At 33.4% G+C, this 21906-nt stretch overlaps 4 protein-coding genes across 4 annotated transcripts; all 4 read left to right on the top strand.

Moving 5' to 3' along the window:
- Window positions 1-316: 316 nt before the first annotated feature.
- Window positions 317-2694, top strand: LOC118031173 (26S proteasome regulatory subunit 8 homolog B). Its single transcript, XM_035035504.1, has 5 exons — window positions 317-482; window positions 829-895; window positions 2120-2276; window positions 2367-2516; window positions 2551-2694. Exons 1-5 carry the CDS (start codon window positions 317-319, stop codon window positions 2692-2694), a joined length of 684 nt encoding a protein of 227 aa, XP_034891395.1.
- LOC118031174 (protein ROOT HAIR DEFECTIVE 3 homolog 2-like) lies at window positions 2499-7479 on the top strand. Its single transcript, XM_035035505.2, has 15 exons — window positions 2499-2661; window positions 3469-3736; window positions 3854-3920; window positions 4024-4126; window positions 4283-4353; window positions 4557-4620; window positions 5075-5140; window positions 5258-5305; window positions 5411-5473; window positions 5587-5643; window positions 6433-6591; window positions 6672-6740; window positions 6831-6922; window positions 7123-7201; window positions 7384-7479. The coding sequence occupies exons 2-15, from the start codon at window positions 3592-3594 to the stop codon at window positions 7477-7479; spliced, it is 1179 nt and encodes a 392-aa protein (XP_034891396.1). The 5' UTR covers window positions 2499-2661; window positions 3469-3591.
- Window positions 7480-9129: 1650 nt separating this feature from the next.
- Window positions 9130-10146, top strand: LOC118031194 (protein ROOT HAIR DEFECTIVE 3 homolog 2-like). The gene is made up of 3 exons (XM_035035546.2): window positions 9130-9216; window positions 9341-9448; window positions 9737-10146. Exons 1-3 carry the CDS (start codon window positions 9130-9132, stop codon window positions 9950-9952), a joined length of 411 nt encoding a protein of 136 aa, XP_034891437.2. The 3' UTR covers window positions 9953-10146.
- Window positions 10147-11612: 1466 nt separating this feature from the next.
- LOC118031192 (protein ROOT HAIR DEFECTIVE 3 homolog 2) lies at window positions 11613-17299 on the top strand. The gene is made up of 16 exons (XM_035035541.2): window positions 11613-12146; window positions 12335-12401; window positions 12514-12616; window positions 12898-12971; window positions 13201-13264; window positions 13354-13419; window positions 13654-13701; window positions 13816-13875; window positions 14013-14069; window positions 14489-14647; window positions 14738-14806; window positions 14892-14983; window positions 15756-15834; window positions 16155-16326; window positions 16413-16525; window positions 16987-17299. Exons 1-16 carry the CDS (start codon window positions 11762-11764, stop codon window positions 17185-17187), a joined length of 1809 nt encoding a protein of 602 aa, XP_034891432.2. The 5' UTR covers window positions 11613-11761; the 3' UTR covers window positions 17188-17299.
- Window positions 17300-21906: the final 4607 nt, after the last annotated feature.

Genomic DNA, 21906 nt, shown 5'->3' with positions numbered 1-21906 from the left:
CAAATTTTCAAAATCCTTGACAAAAATGACATCAACATTTCTCGACACTCCTTGAAAAGGTCATTGTAATCCAATTTTTGATTCACTAAGATTTTCTTTAATGTTATTTTATTTCTATTATTATTCATAAAAATCCCAAAAACAAATTAAAAAAAATTTAAAATTCAAAAATATATTTTTCTCGAGTCAACCGCATCTTTCCATAAAAACCGATTTCACCGGGTCAATACGGGTCAAACCATGTTGACCCGTATTGATCTCTTTTCTAACACTTTGGATCGATATGCTATACAAATCCTGTTTAAAAATCCAATTAATGAGTGTAAGGGGGCAAGAAGAACAGGATTGTTGTGGCACACAACTGATAGATGGAAATGGAGTGTTGAATGTTGAAGGCCTGGAGAACTTCATGAGAGCCACTAAAATGTCAGATTGTGGTGCCACTCATGCTTCTGTTGCAATTCTGGGTCCCCAAAGTAGTGGTACGTCGGTGTTTTCAAGATTAATATGATTATTTTCTTTCGCTTTTTGGAGTTTGACTCAAGGTCGTTTCTATATATACATTTTAATTCTGTTTTCATAGCGTAATATCAGTTTTGTCAAGTTTATTGGATAGTTGCATGCAAGACTTATATATGACGAAATGGCCGCGATAGGTAACACTAACCCATCATCACACAAGAAAATTATTGTCACTTAGATCCGACTGTTGGGTTAAAGTTCAAGATTTCATATAAATAATGGAGTTCTATGTTGTCAGGGTGTTTCATACGTACATGGGGTTGAGGATTTAATTTGATTTTTTTTTCGTTCTTGTTTTGTGAACAGGGAAGAGCACTCTATTGAATCGTACATTTCGGACAAAATTCAAGGAGATGGACGCCTGCAGGGGACGGTTTGTTATTATATTTATGGAGTTCTAATTTTAAAAGGGAGAATCATTTATTTGCTTCGTGCTGCTTAAGCAGTGTGTAGCGAAAGAAAGAAAAGAAAAGCAGAGAAAATTCTGAACATTAATAATTCTTAAATTTATTTAGAAAAATAACATGTGAAACTGTTCAAATAAGAGTTAAAGCCGACCCAATTAATGAAATTTAAATCAAATAAGATTATGAAAATTAATTTGAAAAGGAATCCAAAATTAACTAAAAAGATAAAAAAATTCCAAAATATCAAACATTATATTTCTCTCCTTTTCTCTTTCTTTTTCATCATAAAACTTAAAGCAATCTAATTATATTCCAGGAATCAAACGGCAAAGGGCGGTTGGATTGGAAAATGTACTGGTATATATCGAGCCCTTCACAATGGCCATGGACCTCGAGGGAACTGACAGCAGGGAAAGAGGCCAAGGCACTGAGCATTGCACTACTATTCTACTCTTGCTTTTCAGATGACATTGTTCCAATATTCTACTATGTCTGTAATTTAGGAGGCTAACAATCCTGCATACTATATATACTTGTAGAAGGTAACTCAAATATTTGATTTTAAATTGTCTAGCCAACTCTATCTTCAAAATTAAAATATAATCAATACCATCACTAGTAATAATTATATCATCAATATATAAAAATAAAATAATATGACCTGTATTATTGCACTTAATAAAAAATACAGAATCATAACTACTAGAAAAATAAATTCAAGAAACAAGATTACAACAGAGAAATTTTCAAACCACGCACAAAATGCTTATTTGAGATCATATAATGTTTTCTTAAACTTATAAACATATTCAAAATCATGGGAAACGGGCGACAGATTAATTATGTTTGTAGCATTGTTAAACTACAATTTTGTCATGCCAGACAACACACCTTAAGCCTCCATTCTAGAAGGTTGATGCTTGGGAGAAATAAAGCAACCTTTCCGGTTTGAAAACTGTGATCCATTAGAAAGATAATATATAATATTTTTTCTTTATAGAGTTCATCTCATATGCTCTAATCTTTTACATTTCAAATGCGTAGTAGTAGCCTAATATACATCAATGATCATCACTTGCCTCTTCTTTTATAGCCTCATGTTCTGCTGTACAGATGTTTGCTTATTTACTCTGCTTTGTCTCTCACATCCTATATCTGGTATGGTTTCTGATTTTATGGTTTCATCACAGAGAGCATGCTCCATCAATCATTTTCATGGATGAAATTGACAGTATCGGATCTGCTCGAATGGAATCTGGGAGCGGCAATGGTGACAGTGAGGTGCAGCGAACTATGCTGGAGCTTCTAAATCAGCTGGATGGATTTGAAGCATCAAAAAAGATAAAGGTACTGGAGTGCTCTCAGAAGACGATAGAACATTGTATTGAAACATTTATTCATGTTGCTCGGTACCTTTTCTGACCAACTTTTTAACAGGTTTTGATGGCTACAAATCGGATTGATATTCTGGATCAAGCTCTCCTCCGGCCAGGACGAACTGACAGGAAGATTGAATTTCCAAATCCCGACGAAGATATAAGTAACATTTTCACTTGTTTGACTATTTTGTTTCCTTGTTCTGTTTCCGTAAAGAGTGATGTTCTGAGTAATGAAATTGCAGTCACGTTGTGATATCTTGAAAATCCATTCAAGAAGGATGAATTTAATGCGTGGGATTGATTTGAAGAAGATAGCTGGGAAGATGAATGGTGCTTCTGGTGCAGAGCTCAAGGTACCATTCTCACTTTATCAATGTCGCTTTTAGTGTTCACAGATCTTAAGTGATTGGAAAATTATAGATCTCCAAGAGCAATTCATTAATATTTGGAAAGAGATGGTGTGAATTTAAGCTTGATTTTATTTCAATAAATGAAATAAAATAAAAATATAAAAAAAATAAGAAAGAGGGTAACGGTAGATCAATCAAAAGCTGTTTAGAAAAGCATGCCAATAATATTTTTTTATTTTTTAAAAATTATTACATCCAAATGATTTGAAAACATCAAAAACATATTAATTTAAAACAAAAAAAATAAAAAAAATTTTAAATTTTTTTAAAAATACTTTTAAAAAGCAGTCCCAAACAGGCTAAAGCCAAATCAAGTTCTCAATAATGCGTGTTTCATTTATTTTATTCTTATTTGAGTGCATCAAATTTTATTATTTTTTTTATGCCCAATACATGTTGACACCTACACACACGCTTATTGCTATTTCATATAATAATAATAATAATAATAATACTTAGTAAGCTTGAAAGGATGATATTCATATAAAAAATAGTAGATGCGCCATAAGATTCCTATTGATTCTGATTTCAGGAATTAAAATTTCAGAAAACAATTATTGCTATTTCTTTATTTATATGCACATTCCAATTTTGTTCTGACTGTTCTGTTACGTGAATAGTTGTTTTTCCTTTTTTAAAAAAAAATCTATGTTTAAAATAATTAATTTAAAATAAAAAATTAAAATCTTTTCCAAAATAATTTTAAAACACGAAAATAATTACTCTCCGTTCCATATACTTTATTCTCAGTTAGTGGTGGGGTCAAAACTCAAAAGCAAAAACGCAAACAACTTCTTCGAGTAGAAGTTGACTCATGAAGACGCGCATGTACTCTTCAAGAGTTGTGGTTATTGTGGTTGAGTTAGATCGTTAATGAAAATGGAGCAAGGCATGCAGCTGATTGATGGAAATGGCAGGTTCAACGTGGATGGACTCAAAGACTTCATGACAGCCACCGAGTTCGCTCAGTCCGGTCTCTCCTATGCTATTGTTGCCATCATTGGCTCACAAAGTAGCGGTAAGCAAGTGCTCAACTTCTTAACTTCGTGTTGATTTATTAATCATTTCTTAATTATAGTCATTGATTTTAATGAAGTTGGTAGTGATAGCTTTTTACTTAATTAATCTTGAGCAGGGAAAAGCACCCTAATGAATCAGACCTTCCATACCAATTTCGAGGAGATGGATGCATACAATGGAAGGTTTGATTTTATTTTATTTTTAGTTTGAGAATTTGTATATTTGACTGTTCTTGTTGCTTTGTATACATGAAAGAGGAAGATAATGTAGTTATATACGTTTCAGAGGGCAAACAACAAAGGGCATTTGGATTGCAAAGTGTAGTGATATTGACCCTTTTACGATTGCCATGGATTTCGAGGGAACCGACAGCAATCAAAGAGGCGAGGTAACTCTTAGAGCTTTCTAATATTACTTTAGCTTTGTTTTGTTAATTGAGAGGGGTTTTATGGTTGCATAGAATTCTTTTCAACCTCTGTGACATACAAATCTGCGAGTGTGATGCTTATACAAGTTTGGCACTGCGAATGTGTACTTTTCTCAGGATGACACAGCGTTTGAGAAACAAAGCACCCTATTTGCCTTGGCAATCGCTGACGTTGTTTTGATAAACATGTGAGCTTTTTATGTTCATCATTATAATATTTGAATGCCTTTTCTGCCTGGGAAGTTTGATAAATGTCCACAACTGGGTATGACTCTGTCTAGCCAATTTTATTTTTTTTTATAAAAAAACTCATGATGTAGCCTTCCATAGTCGGTAAGGCAGCCCAGTACTTTTCTCTGTCAAATGATTTTGTGTTGAGTATCATATGCAGGTGGTACAAAGACATTGGTCTGGAAAATGCAGCCAGCAGACCCCTTTTAAAAACAGTTTTCCAGGTACTTGGCATTTGAAAGCAATTTGCATTAACTTAAGTGAGCTGGAACTGAACCGATTATTTAGATATAAGCCAGTTTACCAGGCATATATGGAGAAAAGTACAAAGATTAGATTGAAAAGTACCGTGTGTTTGGCATAGGTGCTATGTCTAGTCCTCTTAGGTCTGAGATGATCAAGAGGTTTAAAATATTCTTTATATTTTTAATAATTTTTTTACATTTTAAAAAATAATATTGACCAGCTGCGAAGCGCGAATCAATATATTAGTATCTACCAATTTCTCATCATACATAGAATATAGATAAGGAGCCTCCGGTTTCATATTCACAGCAAACTTACCCATTTTTTCAAAACTATTTAGCTGCATTCATTTAGCCCAGTGTGTAATATTAAGTATTTCACCCAACATAATTTGATGCTGATATGTGATAATCTATTATTTCTTGTATTCAGGTCATGAAGCGTTTATTCCCGCCCCGCAAAAAAACATTACTGTTTGTTCTTCGTGATCACTCAAAGGTATGGACTTGTTGTGCCCATAAGTTTCTTGAGAGAAGATTCCTTGCACCTTGCGCTCCATTCTTTGAATGCATCTTCAACGCTGAATCTCTGTCCCTTCTCTGATTGTCTATGTAGACTCCACTTGAATATTTAAAGACCGCTCTCTTAGAGGATATTGAGAAGGTACTTCTGTTCATACTTCTAATTCTCTGTTTATGCATTTCTCTTTCTGGATCAATTATTTCTCTTCTTATTCTCCAGAATTTTCTGAGGTCATACTTTCTGCAGATTTGGGCTGCTGTTGCTGAGCCTGAGACTATCAGTAGCGCTCCTCTCAGAGAGTTTTTTAATGTATGAAAAATCACCTCCATCTCCATACTGATACCATTGGCATATATTTATCACATGTTGCCTTTTTGTTTAAGTTCCATGAACTTAATATGCTTCTAATTATTGATATAAAGGTGGAGATCACTGCTTTGCCCCACTATGAATTCCAGGAGGAGAAATTTAAAGAGCAGGTAGCTTTTCCACTAAGAAGCAGTTTGTCAATCCTCAAAACTTTTGTCCTGAGTTCTTCTAGATTGTGCTGCTGCGTGTTTTCTAGAATTGATGACTGGAATGATTTGTAGCTTTGCATATGCTTACCAAATAATTGGAATTTACAATCATTGGCGTTTGTATGAAAAGACAGAACAGAAGCATATTCCTGTATTAGAGTTGAATCACAAAATAAATTGAGAGTTATGTTACTATGAAAGCCTGGTGCCCTATGGTTTCTCTCTCTCTTACTCTCTATTCTCTTCTTCTCGCTAGGCACTAGTCTCAGCTTTGATTTTAACTCCAAATTCTTCTAGACACACTGGAAACAAACTAATTCCAAGTCTGCATATATGTCAAACCCTTTATGAGGCAAATATTCTTAAATACCCTTCATCAATGCATTCAGGTCTCTCAGGAAAGGTTTGGTGGGAGTGACAGGCTGTGTTCGGTTTCCGAGAATATGTCTTCAATTCATGTGGTTAATGTAGAAGTTAACTCTGGAGTCCATAATTAACCAATAAGTAATTTTTATGCACGTTAAACTTGATAATCATGCATTACACATTGGTGCTTAGCTTTGACTGGAGAGTGTTTAATAGTCACTAGGAGTGTATCATGTAAGAATGACAAAATGAGCATTACGTCCTGTGATGAGATAATTTTATGGATCTGTGCATGTGGGAGCAATTAGGACAGCAATTATCAAGTGAGAAATCCAGTATCTGTAATTCGTAACTCCATTTTTCTGATAGCATTGACATTTACAGGTTGCTCAATTGAGGCAGCGGTTTGTCCATTCCATTTATCCAGAAGGTCTTGTTGGTGACAGGAAGGAAGTTGAACCTGCTTCAGGATTTCCTCTTCGTGCAGAAGAGATTTGGAAAATAATAAAAGACAACAGGGATTTAGATCTTCCTGCTGTCAAGGTTTATTAAACGCCGTTTTCCTCTGTAAATATAAACCATCAGGTTTCATATGTAAATATACTTCTCATCTTGTTTTTCAGGTCATGGTCGCCACTGTTCGATGTGAAGAGATTGCTGATGAGAAGCTCAAATGCTTTACATCCAATGAGGTAATTTATTGAATTTATTTTCTAATTTCTTTCTTTTAAAGTTCACCGACTTCATTTAATATCAGTTAGTACTAAATTTATTTCTTACAGGGTTGGTTGAAAATGAAGGAAGCTCTTCAAGCTGGTCCAGTATCAGGGTTTGGCGGAGCTGTCAGTTCTATTTTGGAAACCTATCTTTCAGAGTAAGTATACATCATGCTTGTCTGTCTCAAAACGATGTGGAAAGTTTGAATTATGATCAATTTGATAGTTATAATTTGGTTCGCGAAATAATTGATTCCTACTTAAATTATCCATATCAATCGTTAGCATTGTGTGCCTACAGTCTTGGAGTATACTTCCTGTTCAACTTGATTTGGAATCTCTTATTTTTTCCCAATAGATATGACAGGGAGGTAGTCTATTTTGATCAAGAAGTACGAAATGAAAAACGGCGACGGTTGTTGTCAAACGCGTTGATGGTAAGGCCTCAGTGTGTATATTTCCTCTTTTTAAGTTCTTAAGCTCCCCAGTTGTTGTCAAATGTGTTGATATTTGATCTTGTCTTTTCTTTTTCTGCTTCTACATTTAAATTTGTAGATTTTACTTTCTCTTTTTCTTGCTCGGGTGGTTTTGTATTTAAATGTGCCAATATATTATGTAGGAGGTACGCGATGCCTATGATACCATGCTGATGCATTTGTATTCGAACACAGTTAAAAGTCTTAAAACTTGCATGGTCGAGTTTGAATCTTTGTAACTGTAACTCCTTGGTCTTCAATGTCTGTTATCTTCTTATGCTTAACAATTTAGACTCCAAACACTGAACATATTATTTTTTATTTGCTTTTTTAAAAATCCAATACAGTTATCTTATATGCATAAAACTAAAGGATTCTTTTCAGACTTCATGATATTCTAAAGCAACTCCTCTTTCAATTGTTTTATCATTATATTCTTTTCTTAATTATAATGTTGAGGTACTCTCTGGATGCTATTGTTATCAAGTATTTTTACCATCAACACATTTGACTGTGTTAAAACTGTCAATCTTTCATTTGTCTCGAGGGTCTGATTAAATTGCTTAGATACTGCTATTTAGCCTTCTGTTTGATGAATTGTGAATTTTTATATTTCTCCTCGGCATGCTCCTGTAATGGAAACTAGCAGCACTCAATGGGCAAGTAATATGACCGCTCTATCACTAGAATCAATGAAGGTTTACATGTAGTCAACATTCTCAGGATGTGTTCCTCCACCTCCTCTTCTTAGTTGACCACTTGCTTTTTGTACTCATGCAAATCTCAAGTTGTTACAATTTTCACTCTAAAAGTGATGCAGGCGGAAGCTAATAGAACAACAAGCACAGAAATTTTAATGAGCGAAAAGGGTAATAGATATGAATCTTAAATTTGTAATTTTATTCTTTAAAAATAGTTTGTTTTCTCAATAAATTTACATGTTCTTTATAAAGGCTAGGAAAACCTACATCTATCAGAAACCTAATGTCACCAAATATTTGAAAACATAAAGGAAATTGAAACAAAATCCAAAATAATAATGATAAATCCAGAAAATCCTAGGAAAAAATCAAAATTGTCTCAGATAGTAACTTTTGGGCTTAATTCTAAAAGAGTCAACGGTTCAATAAGCGATAGAATAGCTTTTCATATAAAAAGGTCTATAGAATCACTTAGAAAAATTTGAACCCAACTCAAGTCGAATCTTCCGTTATCTCAGTTTTAAGATACTAACCTAGTCTGACATGACCAGGCTTCCTCTTATGTTTAGACTTATCTTATTAGTCCATGAAAACATTTGTTAGGCCATCTACATAGTATCTGTATCAGATCCTCATCTAGTAATGTCAAATCTTCACTTGAATGCTCATAACCTTCAATTTTTATAAACTTGTCTGCATCAAGAAGATTAATGCTAGTTTAATGGATACTTCATTGAACAAAGTAACACAGTGGACAAAATAAAACACAGCGACGACAACTTTTTAAGATGTTGCTTTTATAGCTTGTCCTTCTATGATAAAAATTGTGTTCATATGATTGGTGAGCATCTTTCATCTACTAACTCATTTTCCTAGATTTGGTAAGTTACCTTCAATATTGTGCTCTTTCAGATGCTGCCATTCAACAGAGTGAGTGGAGTGCTTCAAAATTCCGGGAAAAACTTATTTGCGATATGTTGTCAGAAATGATGAAATTGAAAGGAACGCGCTCTCAGAGGTGACATTGCCTAGATTTTGTATAATTAATGGCCGCTGGGATGCTTAAATGGTTAAACTTTGAGTTGCCTCTGAATGTCTCCCAATTATTTTGTAATAGTACTCTTTGAGAATACTATCAATCATGGCGGCCATGCGCTTCGATGAAATGCCTGATCATATTTTTTTACTATGGATAGAACTGTTCCTGATCCATCTTTGCAAAATACATTCATGGGAGCTACACTGGATCCCCTTGCCTCAGATACATGGGAAGAGGTAACAATTGGTGAATGTGTGTTAATTTATATTTATGCATGCTTATTGGTATGCAAATGTAATGCATTTAGTTTTACACGTCTCTGTGTCAAACTGGTTTCACATAATAATCAAATATGAGCAGGTTTCTCCAGAAGCTACCACTCTACTTAAACCAGAGGACTGCAAATCATTGTGGATGAATATCATAGAAAAGATAAAGCTTATGGTGACCGGAGCTAGATCCCGCCAGGTATATTTTACTCTGGTATCACATTACATGTTCATTTGGTGATTTGATTGCATTCACAATATCTGTTTGAAAGTTTTTTTTTACTAAAAACAAAAACAAAAACTTTAAACTTAATTTATTAGAACATTCTCGGTTTATCATTTGCCATCTTCAATTTATATACCAATTAAAGCTCCTATACTTCTAAACTTAAGCAACGAAACCAAGAAAAAACTTTAAGCCGATCAAAGATTTTATGACTAGAAATTTATGCATCACTCGAAATGTAATACATTGTGTTTCCTTCAGGATGGTCACAGGAAAACTGGAAGCTATGCAGCAGCTGCTGCTGCTGCTGGTGCTGGTGCTGCTGCTGCTGCTGCTGCTGCTGCAGTTGCTGCTGCTGCAGGTGCTGCTGCTGGTGCTGCAGTTGCTGCTGCTGCTGCAGCTGGGGCTGTGGTGGCGGGGCCGGCTGCAGTGTTAAATGCAGGGGTTGCGACTTTCATGGGAGTGATGAGGCTGTGACAACAGTAATAATGACAAATCCACACTTGGACAGTTTATATTAATTGTGTGTCCAACGATCCATGCAACATGTTATGGTGAATCTGATGAAAGAAGTTTGTTTGTAATTTGATAAGCCGTACTAGTAAAAATATCATCAGTTTCTACAAATGGTAATCAACATTAATGGTAAAAATATTTTCAGTTTCTACAAATGGTAATCTTGCAAATCTCTCATCAAAGAATCGAATTTGGAATTGTAGAGTAATAATCAATGGAGGTAGAAGGAGGATGTCACTACCGTCACCGGAAAGAGGAAACTTTTAATATGATATTTTCGGTAAATAATTAATCTCCAACTTTCTTTGTATCTTGGTAATAAAAGCATAACTCTTATGAACAGAAAAGTTCCTGATCCATCTTTGCAAGATACGCACATGGCAAGAGGTTATATTCAAGTACGCATATTGGTAATGCAGATTGCTTTTTCCATATTTTGAACTTGTGGATAATTTTTTATTCAGACCCAATCCCATAATATGATAATGTCAGCCCATTTGCGAGAGCCCACATAAGCCTTATCCAAGGAGAATATATGGGCCCAGACCAAAACATCACATAACCCTAGGGAAAAAAAACGCACAGGCCTGTCAAGGCAGCCCAAGCTTCTTTAAAATAAAAAACCAAACAAAAGGTTTATTTATATCCTTGACCCAAGAACAACTGGCGAAACGGATTTTAATATTGTGATTGTGAAGATTAATAAACCAAGTCTTTGGGCAGAATCTACCCAGAAAAAACCAAAGAGAAAAGACACTGAATTAAAGCCAGTTGTTGTATAAACAAATTTAGATGCAATGAATTTGTTCAAGGACGGAGATTCTTCCCAAGTACATTTTCTCCAACCCTTTTATTCACACACGGTTGCCAATTTAGAAAAGACACTAAATTAAAGCCAGTTGTTGTATAAAACAAGAGACAAATTTAGATGTAATGAATTTGTCTATCATTACCCAGTAACTTCCTAAATTTAGAAAAGACACCAAATTAGGCCTTTAAGCAGTAAATGCAATGAAGGACAAACTCCGTCTATCATTACCCTCTAACTTCCTCTATTGATAAAGCCAGTTGTTGGATTCAAAGTGTTGTGCTTTAAAATTCTACAGATATTTGAGGGCTGACCCGTGACGGCTTAATTGGTAAAAGGAATCGATCAAGTCAAGTCAAGATAGAGAGATTAAAAAAATAAAAATCCCATTGGACACTGTTAATTTGAGGACTGAAGTGTAAATCCCGTGACGAACTTAATTTTTTTTTTTCTTATGAATTCTTCAACCAACATGATTACAACCTATAAAATTTATTATAACCATTTGCTAACTTAACTACCTATAAAATTTGTATATAAATTGACTTAGAAGGATTCGGTCGCGGAGTCACATTTTTCTATTCACACGTGCCAATTTAGATGCGGAACCCAACGTGACCTCAGCTGGCCCTCAATTATTCACTCACGGGTTCAGATTTAAAACACAAAAACAAACAAATACCTCCTCCGGTTAAACTTTCAATGGATTCACGGTGAAAATCTGAACAATTTCTTGATAGGGCAGGATCGAAATTGAAGTCCTTCTATAGAAACAAAAAATAAAATTTAATTGTAGGATTAAAATTGGAGTCAGTGGTTTTGGACAGGCAGGCCAATCCACACGAACGCAGAGTAGAGAGACTACTCGTTCGGATTCCTCGCAAGATGCCTCGAATCGACAGGTCACTTTGCTTGAATTTTCAAAGTGGGCGTTCTCTCCTCACTTAAACCCAGTCCAAGTTATGTGCCACTTGTCTAGTAATACTGTACACAGCAGAATTCTTAGCCCTTATAGTCCTAGCTGTCAAGTCTATCTTAATACAGTCCCAGTTTTTCCACATGGTGGTGTGCGCTTACAAAATCGAAAATCTAAAGTTGAGTTGTCTGTAAAATCCCTTCCATCCCTTCTCTTCTCGTACGTAAAACTCTTGTTCCTTAAACACACGTCTAGAGCTGTCGGGCTGAGTTATACAATAACAATGGCGGAAGATTGTTGCAGCTTCCAACTCATTAGCGGTGCTGGTGTCTTAAACGTGGAAGGACTCGAAAACTTCACGAGGACCACTAACCTCGCACAGCATCGTCTCTCCTATGCTGCTGTTGCAATTATTGGCCCCCAAAGCAGCGGTTTACTTGCAACGTTTTTTCTCTTATGTACAATTAATAACAAGAGTCACATTTTCTTTTTCTTTTGTGTCAATATTGGTTAGATATTTGCTGTAGTGATCTGTACCGTATATATATGTGTGTTTATCGCACACTTAGCATGCAGAGAAAGCATGTAAATTGTTTAATTTGCCTTCTTTTGTGAACAGGGAAGAGCACCCTCTTGAATCAGCTCTTTCGGACAGATTTCACGATGATGGATGCATATGAAGGAAGGTTTGGTGTTTTTAATTTGTTTTAGAAAGGAGGATTCGTCTATTAACTTACTGCATATTCTGGTTTTGCGCCATGATATGAAAGATAATTTAGCTTATATATATATTTTCAGGGGTCAAACAACCCAAGGCATTTGGATTGGGAAGGGTATTGGTATTGAGCCTTTCACAATTGCCATGGACGTGGAGGGATCGGACAGCAGCGAAAGAGGCCAGGTACAAATTAATTAATATTATTATTATGCTTGAAATACACAGGAATGGTGTAGGAGGGTGTCATTAATATTATTTCGGAGAAAGAATTTAATTTTTGTTGACATATAAGCTTTTTTTTTTTTTTTCCTATTTTGAAATAATCACAGTCTATTCTTATATATAGAGAGAGGTAAGTAGCTACGTGTGGTCATTATGAATTAAAAAGTCTTAATTAAGCCTTTATTAAGTTAATTTAAGTGGAGTTTTAATTTGAGTAAAGATTAACTTAATGATGTTCTCAGGACGGCACAACTACATTTGAAAAGCGAAGTGCTCTATTTGCTCTGGCAATTGCTGACATTGTAATAATAAACATGTGAGTTTAAATATTTCCAATATTTTCGTATCCTTATTTCTAATATACTGGTAATTGGGGCAGAAATTAAAGTGAATATTACAATCAGGCTAGCTATTATAAGTTCCTCACTTTTGTTTAAGCTCTCCTTTGCTGAACAATCAGCCACAATACATGCTGGAAAGTCAACGAATTCACATTAGCAGTTTCCATTGGCAAGAATCAACTCGTGTTGGATTTTTGTATACAGGTGGTGCCATGACATTGGTCGAGAACATGCTGCCAGCAGACCCCTTTTGAAAACAGTTTTTGAGGTACTCTAACCATTTTCCTTTGAGCTGGCCTATTATAATATTGAATCCGAAGGGTCAATGATATCCCAATTACTACCGTTTACATGCAGGCCATGACGCGTTTATTTGGCGCCCGCAAAACAACCCTGCTGTTTGTTCTCCGTGACCAAACTCCGGTAGTATCCCTAAACATAGATTTACACCGTTTATATAAAAAAAATATATATTTTTCAACACAAACAGATAAAGCCCAGCTAAAAAAAAGTAATAGACATCTAATAAACCATTCCCTGAATAAAAATAAAAGAAATTCATAACCCGCAATGTCACAATCTGTCTCTTCTGAGTGTTAATCTGTCCTTTATATTAATATATACGGGTGAATCTGTGTCTTCTGAGTGTTCATGTAGACTCCACTTGCACGCCTGGAAAATATTTTGAGGCGAGATATTGATCAGGTGCGATATTGTTCATGTACTCTCCCTTAATCATTGTGAGATAATTGTTGTTATTGAGTTCGTAAAATGATTCCTCTTAATTATGCATGTTCTTTACTCTTCTAAATTATACAGATATGGGCTGCAGCTGCTAAAACCAAGGCTCTTGGATGGAATCTGGGTGATTATTTTAATGTGGGTTGATTTCATCTTCCTTGTCTATGATATTATTATTATTATTATTATAGTTCTTTGACAAATATTAATTAAAGCTTTGTCTTTCTGTTTTTATTATTTATATATCTTTTTCAAATTTTTTTTTTGAAATTAAGGTGGAGATCATTGCTTTGCCTAACTATGTACACGAGAAGGAGAGGTTTAATGAGCAGGTAAGTTTAAGTAGCTTTTTTTTAGGTTTAATGATAGCATTAAATTTATAACTAGAGTAATATAACTAATAGAAGTCTTGTTTTGTAATTAAGATATTTAAGTTTTATTGCATTTTTAATAATCGCTTATCACCATATTTAATGTTTTGAAAAATTATAAGAAAAATATGTGAGGTACCTACAAATAATTTTTTTAAAAAAACTATATAGGCGTGTTGCTCTGCTTGTCGGATCTCTGTACTCCTAATCCTCTTGGGTTTTCTATGTAGTCTTCTTCTGTCACCTTTCTTTATCTAACACAAAAAAGTCAAGTGAAAGCTATATATATTAGACAATAATTAAAACTTTAAAAGGTTTAATTTTCAAATTCGAGATGTTAAAGAAGGAGTCTAAGCTTGTTTTCGTGATGTATTTTACAGGTTGCTCTGCTGAGGCAGCGGTTCATCGATTCCATCTCTCCGGGAGGTCTTGTTGGTGATAGGAAGGATGTCCAACCTGCTTCGGGGTTTTCCCTTCGAGCAGAACAGATATGGAAAACCATAAAGGAAAACAAGGATCTGGATCTTCCTGCTCTGGAGGTTTATTTAAATGCTGACTTCTTTTGCAAAAAATATTCATGTTTAATTAGATTTTCTTGTGTGAATATGTTTCTTCATTTTGTTTGCCAGGTGATGGTTGCCACATTTCGATGTGAACAGATTGCCAAGGAGAAGCTCAGTCGCTTGAAATTGGATGAGGTATTTCTTTTTTCTTTCAAATGTAACTGCACAACCTTGTTGTAAAATTTATATCACTCAATAATATCAAATTGATTTTATACAGACTTGGTTGGCAATGCGTAAAGCTCTTAAATCCGGCCCCGTATCGGAGTTTGGGAAAAAGCTCAGCTCTATTTTGGAAAACTATCTCTCTCCGTAAGTTACATCTTGCTCTCGTTTAGAAAGCTATTCACTCTGCATGTATCTGTTGGAACCAACGAAGAATAAGAATGTTTTGATGCAATATGTTATTTTTGAAGCTCAAACTAATTCACAATTACCGAAATATAAGAAGAAGCTATAAGTTTTTGAACTTGATTAGGAATCTCTCGGCCAAATTGTATCCAAGCCCTGTAAAATGTCCATTAAAATTTCAATATTATTTTTTAATATAGATATGAAACTCATGAAGATTATTATTTATTTAAATCACTATAAGTTTGAGAAGCCGTGTCGAGGAAACAAATAAAAATAGTATATTTTGGATTGAAATGCAATCAATACAATTATCTATACAAAAATCAACTTTGAGGGATATAACTTTAAGTATTCAGGTTTTAGATTTGCTTTTTAAAGATCACCGGTTCGAATTCCACAAACCTCAGAGCTATTGGAGGCTTACATGGTCATTAACTTTAGGCCCGTATGATTAGTCGAGGTACGCGCAAGCTGGCCTAAACACCCACGTTAATCTAAAAAAATTTATAAAAAAATCAAGTATTACATCAAATGATGAAATCAAGAATTTTGAATAATTAAAGAATATAATTTATTTTTATAATTATTTCATTGTCTCTGTGTGTGTATGTTTTTAATTGGTTAATTGTAATGACACATTCTATTAATAAAGTTCGTTATTTTTAACGGATATAATTCAGGGGAGTCTCTAATATTATTTATGGACCATACAATATTGCTTTTTGAATAGATATGACATGGAGACGATGGGTTATGAAGAAAGAATTAGAAAAGACAGACGGCAACGGTTGGAAACAGAAGCACTAGAAGTAAGGCCTTAATGTGTGAACATCTTCATTAGCTTTTGTAATTTGGTGCTACTCATGTCCTGTTTTTAGTGCAGTAGTTTTTTTTAAAAAAATATTTTTTTATGAGTGTATTTTGAAAAAAATTCAAAATAATTTTCTTTTAATGATTTTAATGTACTAATATTAAAAAAAATTTAAATAAATTATTTTAATATATTTTAAAATAAAAAAATACTTTTAAAAAACAACCAATAATATAGTAATAATGCCTGAAATATTTTTCTATTCTGACTTAAGACAGCCACGGTTGCCAGCGATTAAGTTTCTGGTCTGTTATGTAGGCTGTATACCCAGCTTATGCTGCCATGCTGCAACATCTACGTTCTATTGCACTGAAAAGCTTCAAGACTAAGCTGGAAAAGACGGTGACGGAGAAACGAGGAGATGGATTTAAAGCTTTTGTTGATTCTTGTGGTCGGTCCATCATGCTCGAATTTAAAAAAGGATGTGAAGGTAAAAAAAAAATATTATCTGTTTTTTTGTTTATTTTATTCTCTTAAAACTTGGGATAGTTTTATATATACCCTGCTCTCTATCAGATGCAACTATTAAAAAAAGGGTTAGTGGCTGGGTTGCTGGAGAAGCCAATGTCAAGGAAAAACTTCAACTTGAAATTGAAAATCTTAAATCCGATAAGAAAGCCGAATATGAGGTAATTTCCTTGGTTCATGTATGAAAATCCATACCAGCTGAGGTCCAGGCCGGCATAGGCTTAGATAAATTTTTTTTTTTTTATTTTATTTTTATTTTGTGCTCAGTTATTTATTTATTTATTATTAAAAATCTGGTTAAAATTTATCCCACTTGTTTTTCTACACCTTCTGTTTTTCAATATAATTTCTAGATCTTTGGAACTTTTAATTTCTTTCTTTCTTTAAATACTTCACCATGACGTTAATTTTCTTGTTTTGACTCACGATCATCCAAAAACATATATTCAAGAATTTATGTTGCCTACTGATTAAATTCTTGCATACTGAGATAAATTTAGAAAGTTATGAGATTCAGAGACCCTTAATCTCATACTAAATATATTCAAATAAAACATTATATATTTTTTGAAATACTCTACTTAATAGTCACGTAATACTTGGTGTTTTCTTATATATGAAGGCTGAAGGGAAGAAAATCCAGAAAGAAAAAATTAAGAAAGGAGTAACTACGAGTGCGGGGGTCGTGGCGGGGGTAACGGTGGGGGCGGCATTGACGTTGGTTAGTGATCCAGTCACGGCAGCTGCAACAGGGTTGGGGGTATCGGCTGCAACAATACAGCTAATTGATGTTGTGAGAGATGTTGTTCGTAGACGTAGTTAATATTTAATGTACCAAATCTTATGGTCTGCTCGTGTTGATTTCCAACTTTGTTTAATTAAGTTTTTATGTTATATTATTTAAACATGTGATTATACAAATGTTATTTTTTTTTAATTAAGTGTTCTTGTTCTTGTTCATTTTCATTTTTTTTATTTTTTATTTGAATGCATCCAATTTTATTATTTGAAGGTGTTAATTTTTAAATTTTCTTATTATCAATTTTTTTACTAGATTATGCCAAATTGACATATGGTTATTAAATTTATACGTCAACATGCTGGTATTTTCACCTAGTGACCATTTTACTTTATTTCTAATCAAGTCTTTATATATTTTTTTTTTTCTATTTGAATGCATATACTTTATTTTTTTTCTATTTAAATGTATGTCCTTTTTTTTTAATTATTATTTGAGCTTCTATACTCTTAAAAATTTCTCAATGAGTGCTATTAATATTGAAATTCGACAAATATCCACTTTCTAATCTTATATGGGTCAAACTTTATCAAATTAACATGACAAAAGGAAATGAACTAGACTAGACATATACATTTTCTATATTTGATGGACTCTTTTTTTTTAAAAAAAAAAAAAAACTCTAGTGGTCATGGCATCTTTTATGTGCTTACTTTTTTGAGTTAAGATTGTTTCTAAATATTGTTTCTTAATGTCGTAACAAAAACATATTAGCCCAACATTCACAAGTTTACCCTATTTTTTAATAAATATTTAAAAAATTCAGTACATGTTAATAATAAGTTTATACAAATTTCAAATCAAAATTCATTTAATATAAAGTTTATTAGAAATAAGAAAGGTTTTCACTTTAAATTAGACAATTTTGGTTATAATATGTGTCAATTCATATATGTCAATCTTTCGATGTATGCTTGGAATTAAAAATTAGATGGGATAAAGTATTTATAATACTTGAAGATTTGCCTTTAACTACATATGTTAAATTCTTAAATTGAAATATATATATATATATATATATATATATATATATATATATATATATATATGTCCTCTCTCTCACACACACAAGGGATGAAGTATTTATACGTAAAAAAGATTTCCTTCAACCCAGTATGTTAATCTTTTTTTAATTGAGTTTGTCACACCTAACATTATGGTAACCTTTAAATTTTAAATAAAAATAAATATCTGACATTTTATTTTTAAAAAAGAAAATATTTGATTTAGGGAGTTGACACATAATATTACGGTCACTAGAAATCTTAACTGATTAACAGAGATTCTATAATACAACACTAATTACGTAAAATGAAAGATATTATTACTCCTGAAGCGTTTTACCCGGGATAAGCTGTATTACTAGTTTTGTCTTAAATTACTAAAAATTTGTTGTATTATATTTTTATGGTCTATCTATAATATTTTTTATTCTAACACCAATAAATATTTAACTACAAATATTTTCACTTTGATATTTATAAATATTACGTGAAGAAAAGGTATAGTATCCCAACTTTAATTTCTATGAATATGAGAGTTCCGAATAATTTCTAATTCTAGCATCCATATTTATAATTCTAACATTAGCAAATATCAACGATATTCTCAATTCCAAGATCAATGAATATAATATTCATGACTCCAACACAATAAAATAAATTTATTTGAGTGTATATATATATATATATATTGGATGTTGGCTTTTTAATTTTGCAAAGTCTCATTAGATTTTATAAACTTGTTGTAAAATTCAAAAAATACAAGTAAAATAATTTTTTATATACTCTTTTAAAAAATGCTAAAAAGTTAATGCTTAAACATGCATAAGTTTCTAAATTTTTTTTTAATTTAAAGCAATTTTTTTTTTAAAACAATGTCAGAAAATATCACAATGATTTTTTTTTTTGTTACTCTGCCACATGCAAACGAAAAGAAAAATTAGTCTATATATATTTTTTTTACTGCCATACCTGGGTAAAAACAAAGACTTTTTTTTTTTGTGTGTGCCATGAATTAATGCATAAAAAAAAAAGGGACCGATGGTTAATTATAAATGCATCGTGTTAAGATGGCCTTCATTTCAAAAGCTAATACTCGCAAAAAACTGCTGACCAGTTGCAACGATGAAGATCTGGTGATAATTTGATAACCGAAGCTACGTGGCGAAAACTTTCTTGATGGCTTAATCAAGTTGAAATCCAGTGGCAGAACACCCAAACACAAAGCCAAGTCTTCGACTGGTCTTTTGAGGCTCTTTTATCAGGCGAAAGTAATTTGTGCCTGTGGCCGGGGATGGGGCTGTCAAGTGATGGGAGTTTTTTTGAATGTCTGGTGGGTTGGGTCCGTAGTGTCTGTTGTGAGGGAAAGCAAAGACTCCCAGGATGGTTGTTTGCTGGAGTTATGAAGGAAAGCCAAAGTCCCTCCCCTCTGTCTTGCCCTGTTTTTCTCCCCCCATCTGTGTAGCCTCCTCTTCGCTTTTTATAGGGCCAATCTGCAATCCTTTTTTTAAAAAAAACACGTCCCTTATCTCCTAGTATGGTAATCTTGTAGATGAAGATGACTACTGCTTGGATTTGCTCCGTGTTTGGTGGATTGAACACACCAACAGTACTGCCATTGTTGGACTGTTAGAGTCAAATTATCTTCGCGTCAGAGGAGAGTTGTGAGGGCGATGAACACTGAACTGAATTAGAGGTTTTGTGGCGGGCAATCTAGTGTAACATTTGGTTTGAGTTTGATGAGAAGATTGGGTTTAACAGAGGCCGTCTGGATGGCTTCTTCGAACGATCTCCCCTGCCCCAAAGGAAGGAGAGGATGAATAATTTTTGGAACGACGTCGTTTTAGGGTGGGTCATTCTTCAGTTTGCCCCTGAAGTTCTGATGTTTTGCCATCAAGCCCTTATCCTTGAAAATCTCTTTTTTTTTTTTTTTTTTCAAATTTCGCCATTGGATCTTTGCAATTGGATCCTTGGACTTCTGCATCATTTATAAAATAGTCATTGGTTTCAAATTTCTTTAATTCAATCCTTAATTGACTCCTCAAACTTTTAATTCTTTCAAAATTACCCATGGTAAAATCAATTAACCCTCTTATAGTACCAGTGCCTATTCATTTCGGTCCCTGGAATTTTATTTCTAGCAATTTTGATCCAAATTGATCCTGAACTTTGATATTTCTCTAATTAAGCCCTTGATTGCATTAATTAAATTAATTCAAAAATATTGAAAACTTTGAAAGTAGTAGAGTTTACAAACATTTAATTTGTGTTGTCAAAAGAACCCATGCCTCAATTTTTTGGCCACCACAATGACAAGAATATTGACAAAACAAGCAACACGTTTTATGATTTTTTTTTTTTTAAAATTAGACAATACAATTAAAAAAAAGATCCAATTATGAAGGACATAATGAAATGCGCTAGACGGGAAGGTCTGGCTTGCCAAGCCTAGCAACACCTAGTCTTTTTTTATTTTTTTTTTTCATTTTTTAATTTCAATTAATGCTTGTTTTTTTAATAATTATTATTATATTTAAATTAATATTCTTTCTCTCTTTTATTTTGTTTAGAGAGCCTTTTTTAAATGATAATATTTTTTGGTTATGCGTTTAATTTTCAAAGAAGTTTTTCTAATTAATCTATGAATTTTTTTTTAATCTTTTGTATGGATGAACTATATTTTTGAAAATAAAACATATTTATTTTCAGATAATATTTTTAATATGTGTAGCTTTACATATTATTTATTTTTTCTTTTTATTTTATTTAATCAATTTAATATATTTGTCTATTTATATTATCATTTAATTAAAAAAATATTTTAATAAACAAAAATTAGTAAAAAGTTATTTATATCCTTGACCTAAGAAAAGAGAGAGGAAGGGAGGAGAGGACTGGGTCTTGAGAAAGCAAAACGTAAAGACCAAGAAGAGATGACGAGGAGTAGAGAGGGAGTCCGAGGAGTGCTTCATCCAGCACCTGCATTTTGTCGCTCCCTGCATTTTATTTACTCCCCTTCTGTAGCAAACAAGTGTGTGTGAACAGTTCACACACACACTTTTGGGAGTAAAAAACAAAGAAATAAAAGGGAGCTGTGTCTGGCCCAACCCGCACAACTGAGCTAGACCCAGCCCAGTAAAAAAAATAAAAAAATATGAGCCGAGTCTAGGCCTTAGACCCATCCGACACAAATTGTATTTGTTAAGTGTGTGATTGGCAAAACACACCCTTATACCTTTTGTGGTTGGAAAATTCTTCAAATAACAAGATGTCAGATATTTATTCTTTATTCGATAAATTCCATGAAATTTTTTAATCAGTCATTGCAATTTTTGAGTGTGACAACATCAATGCCATCGGTTGATCTTGTTGTTGGTTTTCTCTGTTGGGAGAGAGGGAAAGGTTGAGGCAAGACTTCTCATCACTGATAAAATAACTAGAGGAGTAAGAAGATATATTACAAGAGGTGTTCATGAGGTTAAGGCCCTCAATTATGAGGGAAAAAGAAAATGAAGAAGCAAGCTTGGGGCTGAAAGGGAAAGGGGATTAAGGTGTCTACGAGGTGGCTGCCTGTTTTGAAATTGATGAGTCTTTTTATTTCTAATTTAAAATGGTGCCATTTAAAAAATAAATAGTTTCGTCTCACCCAGGTTTCATTAGGTCACCTGGATATTAGGTCAAGTAAATGGGTTATTGGAGTTTGATTGAATGAATTTTCTAGGGGTTTTTTCATGAATAGTCT

This window comes from Populus alba, chromosome 12 (assembly GCF_005239225.2).
Source record: "Populus alba chromosome 12, ASM523922v2, whole genome shotgun sequence".
Taxonomy (NCBI): domain Eukaryota; kingdom Viridiplantae; phylum Streptophyta; class Magnoliopsida; order Malpighiales; family Salicaceae; genus Populus; species Populus alba.
Note: the sequence above shows the minus strand (reverse complement) of the source record. Positions and strands in the feature narration are given on the sequence as shown.

Excerpts from the sequence above, each read along its gene's own strand:
- LOC118031174 (XM_035035505.2), top strand. The coding sequence starts at position 3,592 with ATGAAAATGGAGCAAGGCATGCAGCTGATTGATGGAAATGGCAGGTTC. Across the intron at positions 5,141-5,257 it reads TTCTTCGTGATCACTCAAAG|ACTCCACTTGAATATTTAAA; the intron begins GTATGGACTTGT and ends TTGTCTATGTAG. Across the intron at positions 6,741-6,830 it reads AATGCTTTACATCCAATGAG|GGTTGGTTGAAAATGAAGGA; the intron begins GTAATTTATTGA and ends TATTTCTTACAG.
- LOC118031173 (XM_035035504.1), top strand. The coding sequence starts at position 317 with ATGAGTGTAAGGGGGCAAGAAGAACAGGATTGTTGTGGCACACAACTG. Across the intron at positions 483-828 it reads TCTGGGTCCCCAAAGTAGTG|GGAAGAGCACTCTATTGAAT; the intron begins GTACGTCGGTGT and ends TTTTGTGAACAG. Across the intron at positions 896-2,119 it reads ATGGACGCCTGCAGGGGACG|AGAGCATGCTCCATCAATCA; the intron begins GTTTGTTATTAT and ends GTTTCATCACAG.
- LOC118031192 (XM_035035541.2), top strand. The coding sequence starts at position 11,762 with ATGTGCCACTTGTCTAGTAATACTGTACACAGCAGAATTCTTAGCCCT. Across the intron at positions 14,648-14,737 it reads TGGATCTTCCTGCTCTGGAG|GTGATGGTTGCCACATTTCG; the intron begins GTTTATTTAAAT and ends TTTGTTTGCCAG. Across the intron at positions 16,526-16,986 it reads ATAAGAAAGCCGAATATGAG|GCTGAAGGGAAGAAAATCCA; the intron begins GTAATTTCCTTG and ends TTATATATGAAG.
- LOC118031194 (XM_035035546.2), top strand. The coding sequence starts at position 9,130 with ATGGATAGAACTGTTCCTGATCCATCTTTGCAAAATACATTCATGGGA. Across the intron at positions 9,217-9,340 it reads CCTCAGATACATGGGAAGAG|GTTTCTCCAGAAGCTACCAC; the intron begins GTAACAATTGGT and ends AAATATGAGCAG. Across the intron at positions 9,449-9,736 it reads CCGGAGCTAGATCCCGCCAG|GATGGTCACAGGAAAACTGG; the intron begins GTATATTTTACT and ends TGTTTCCTTCAG.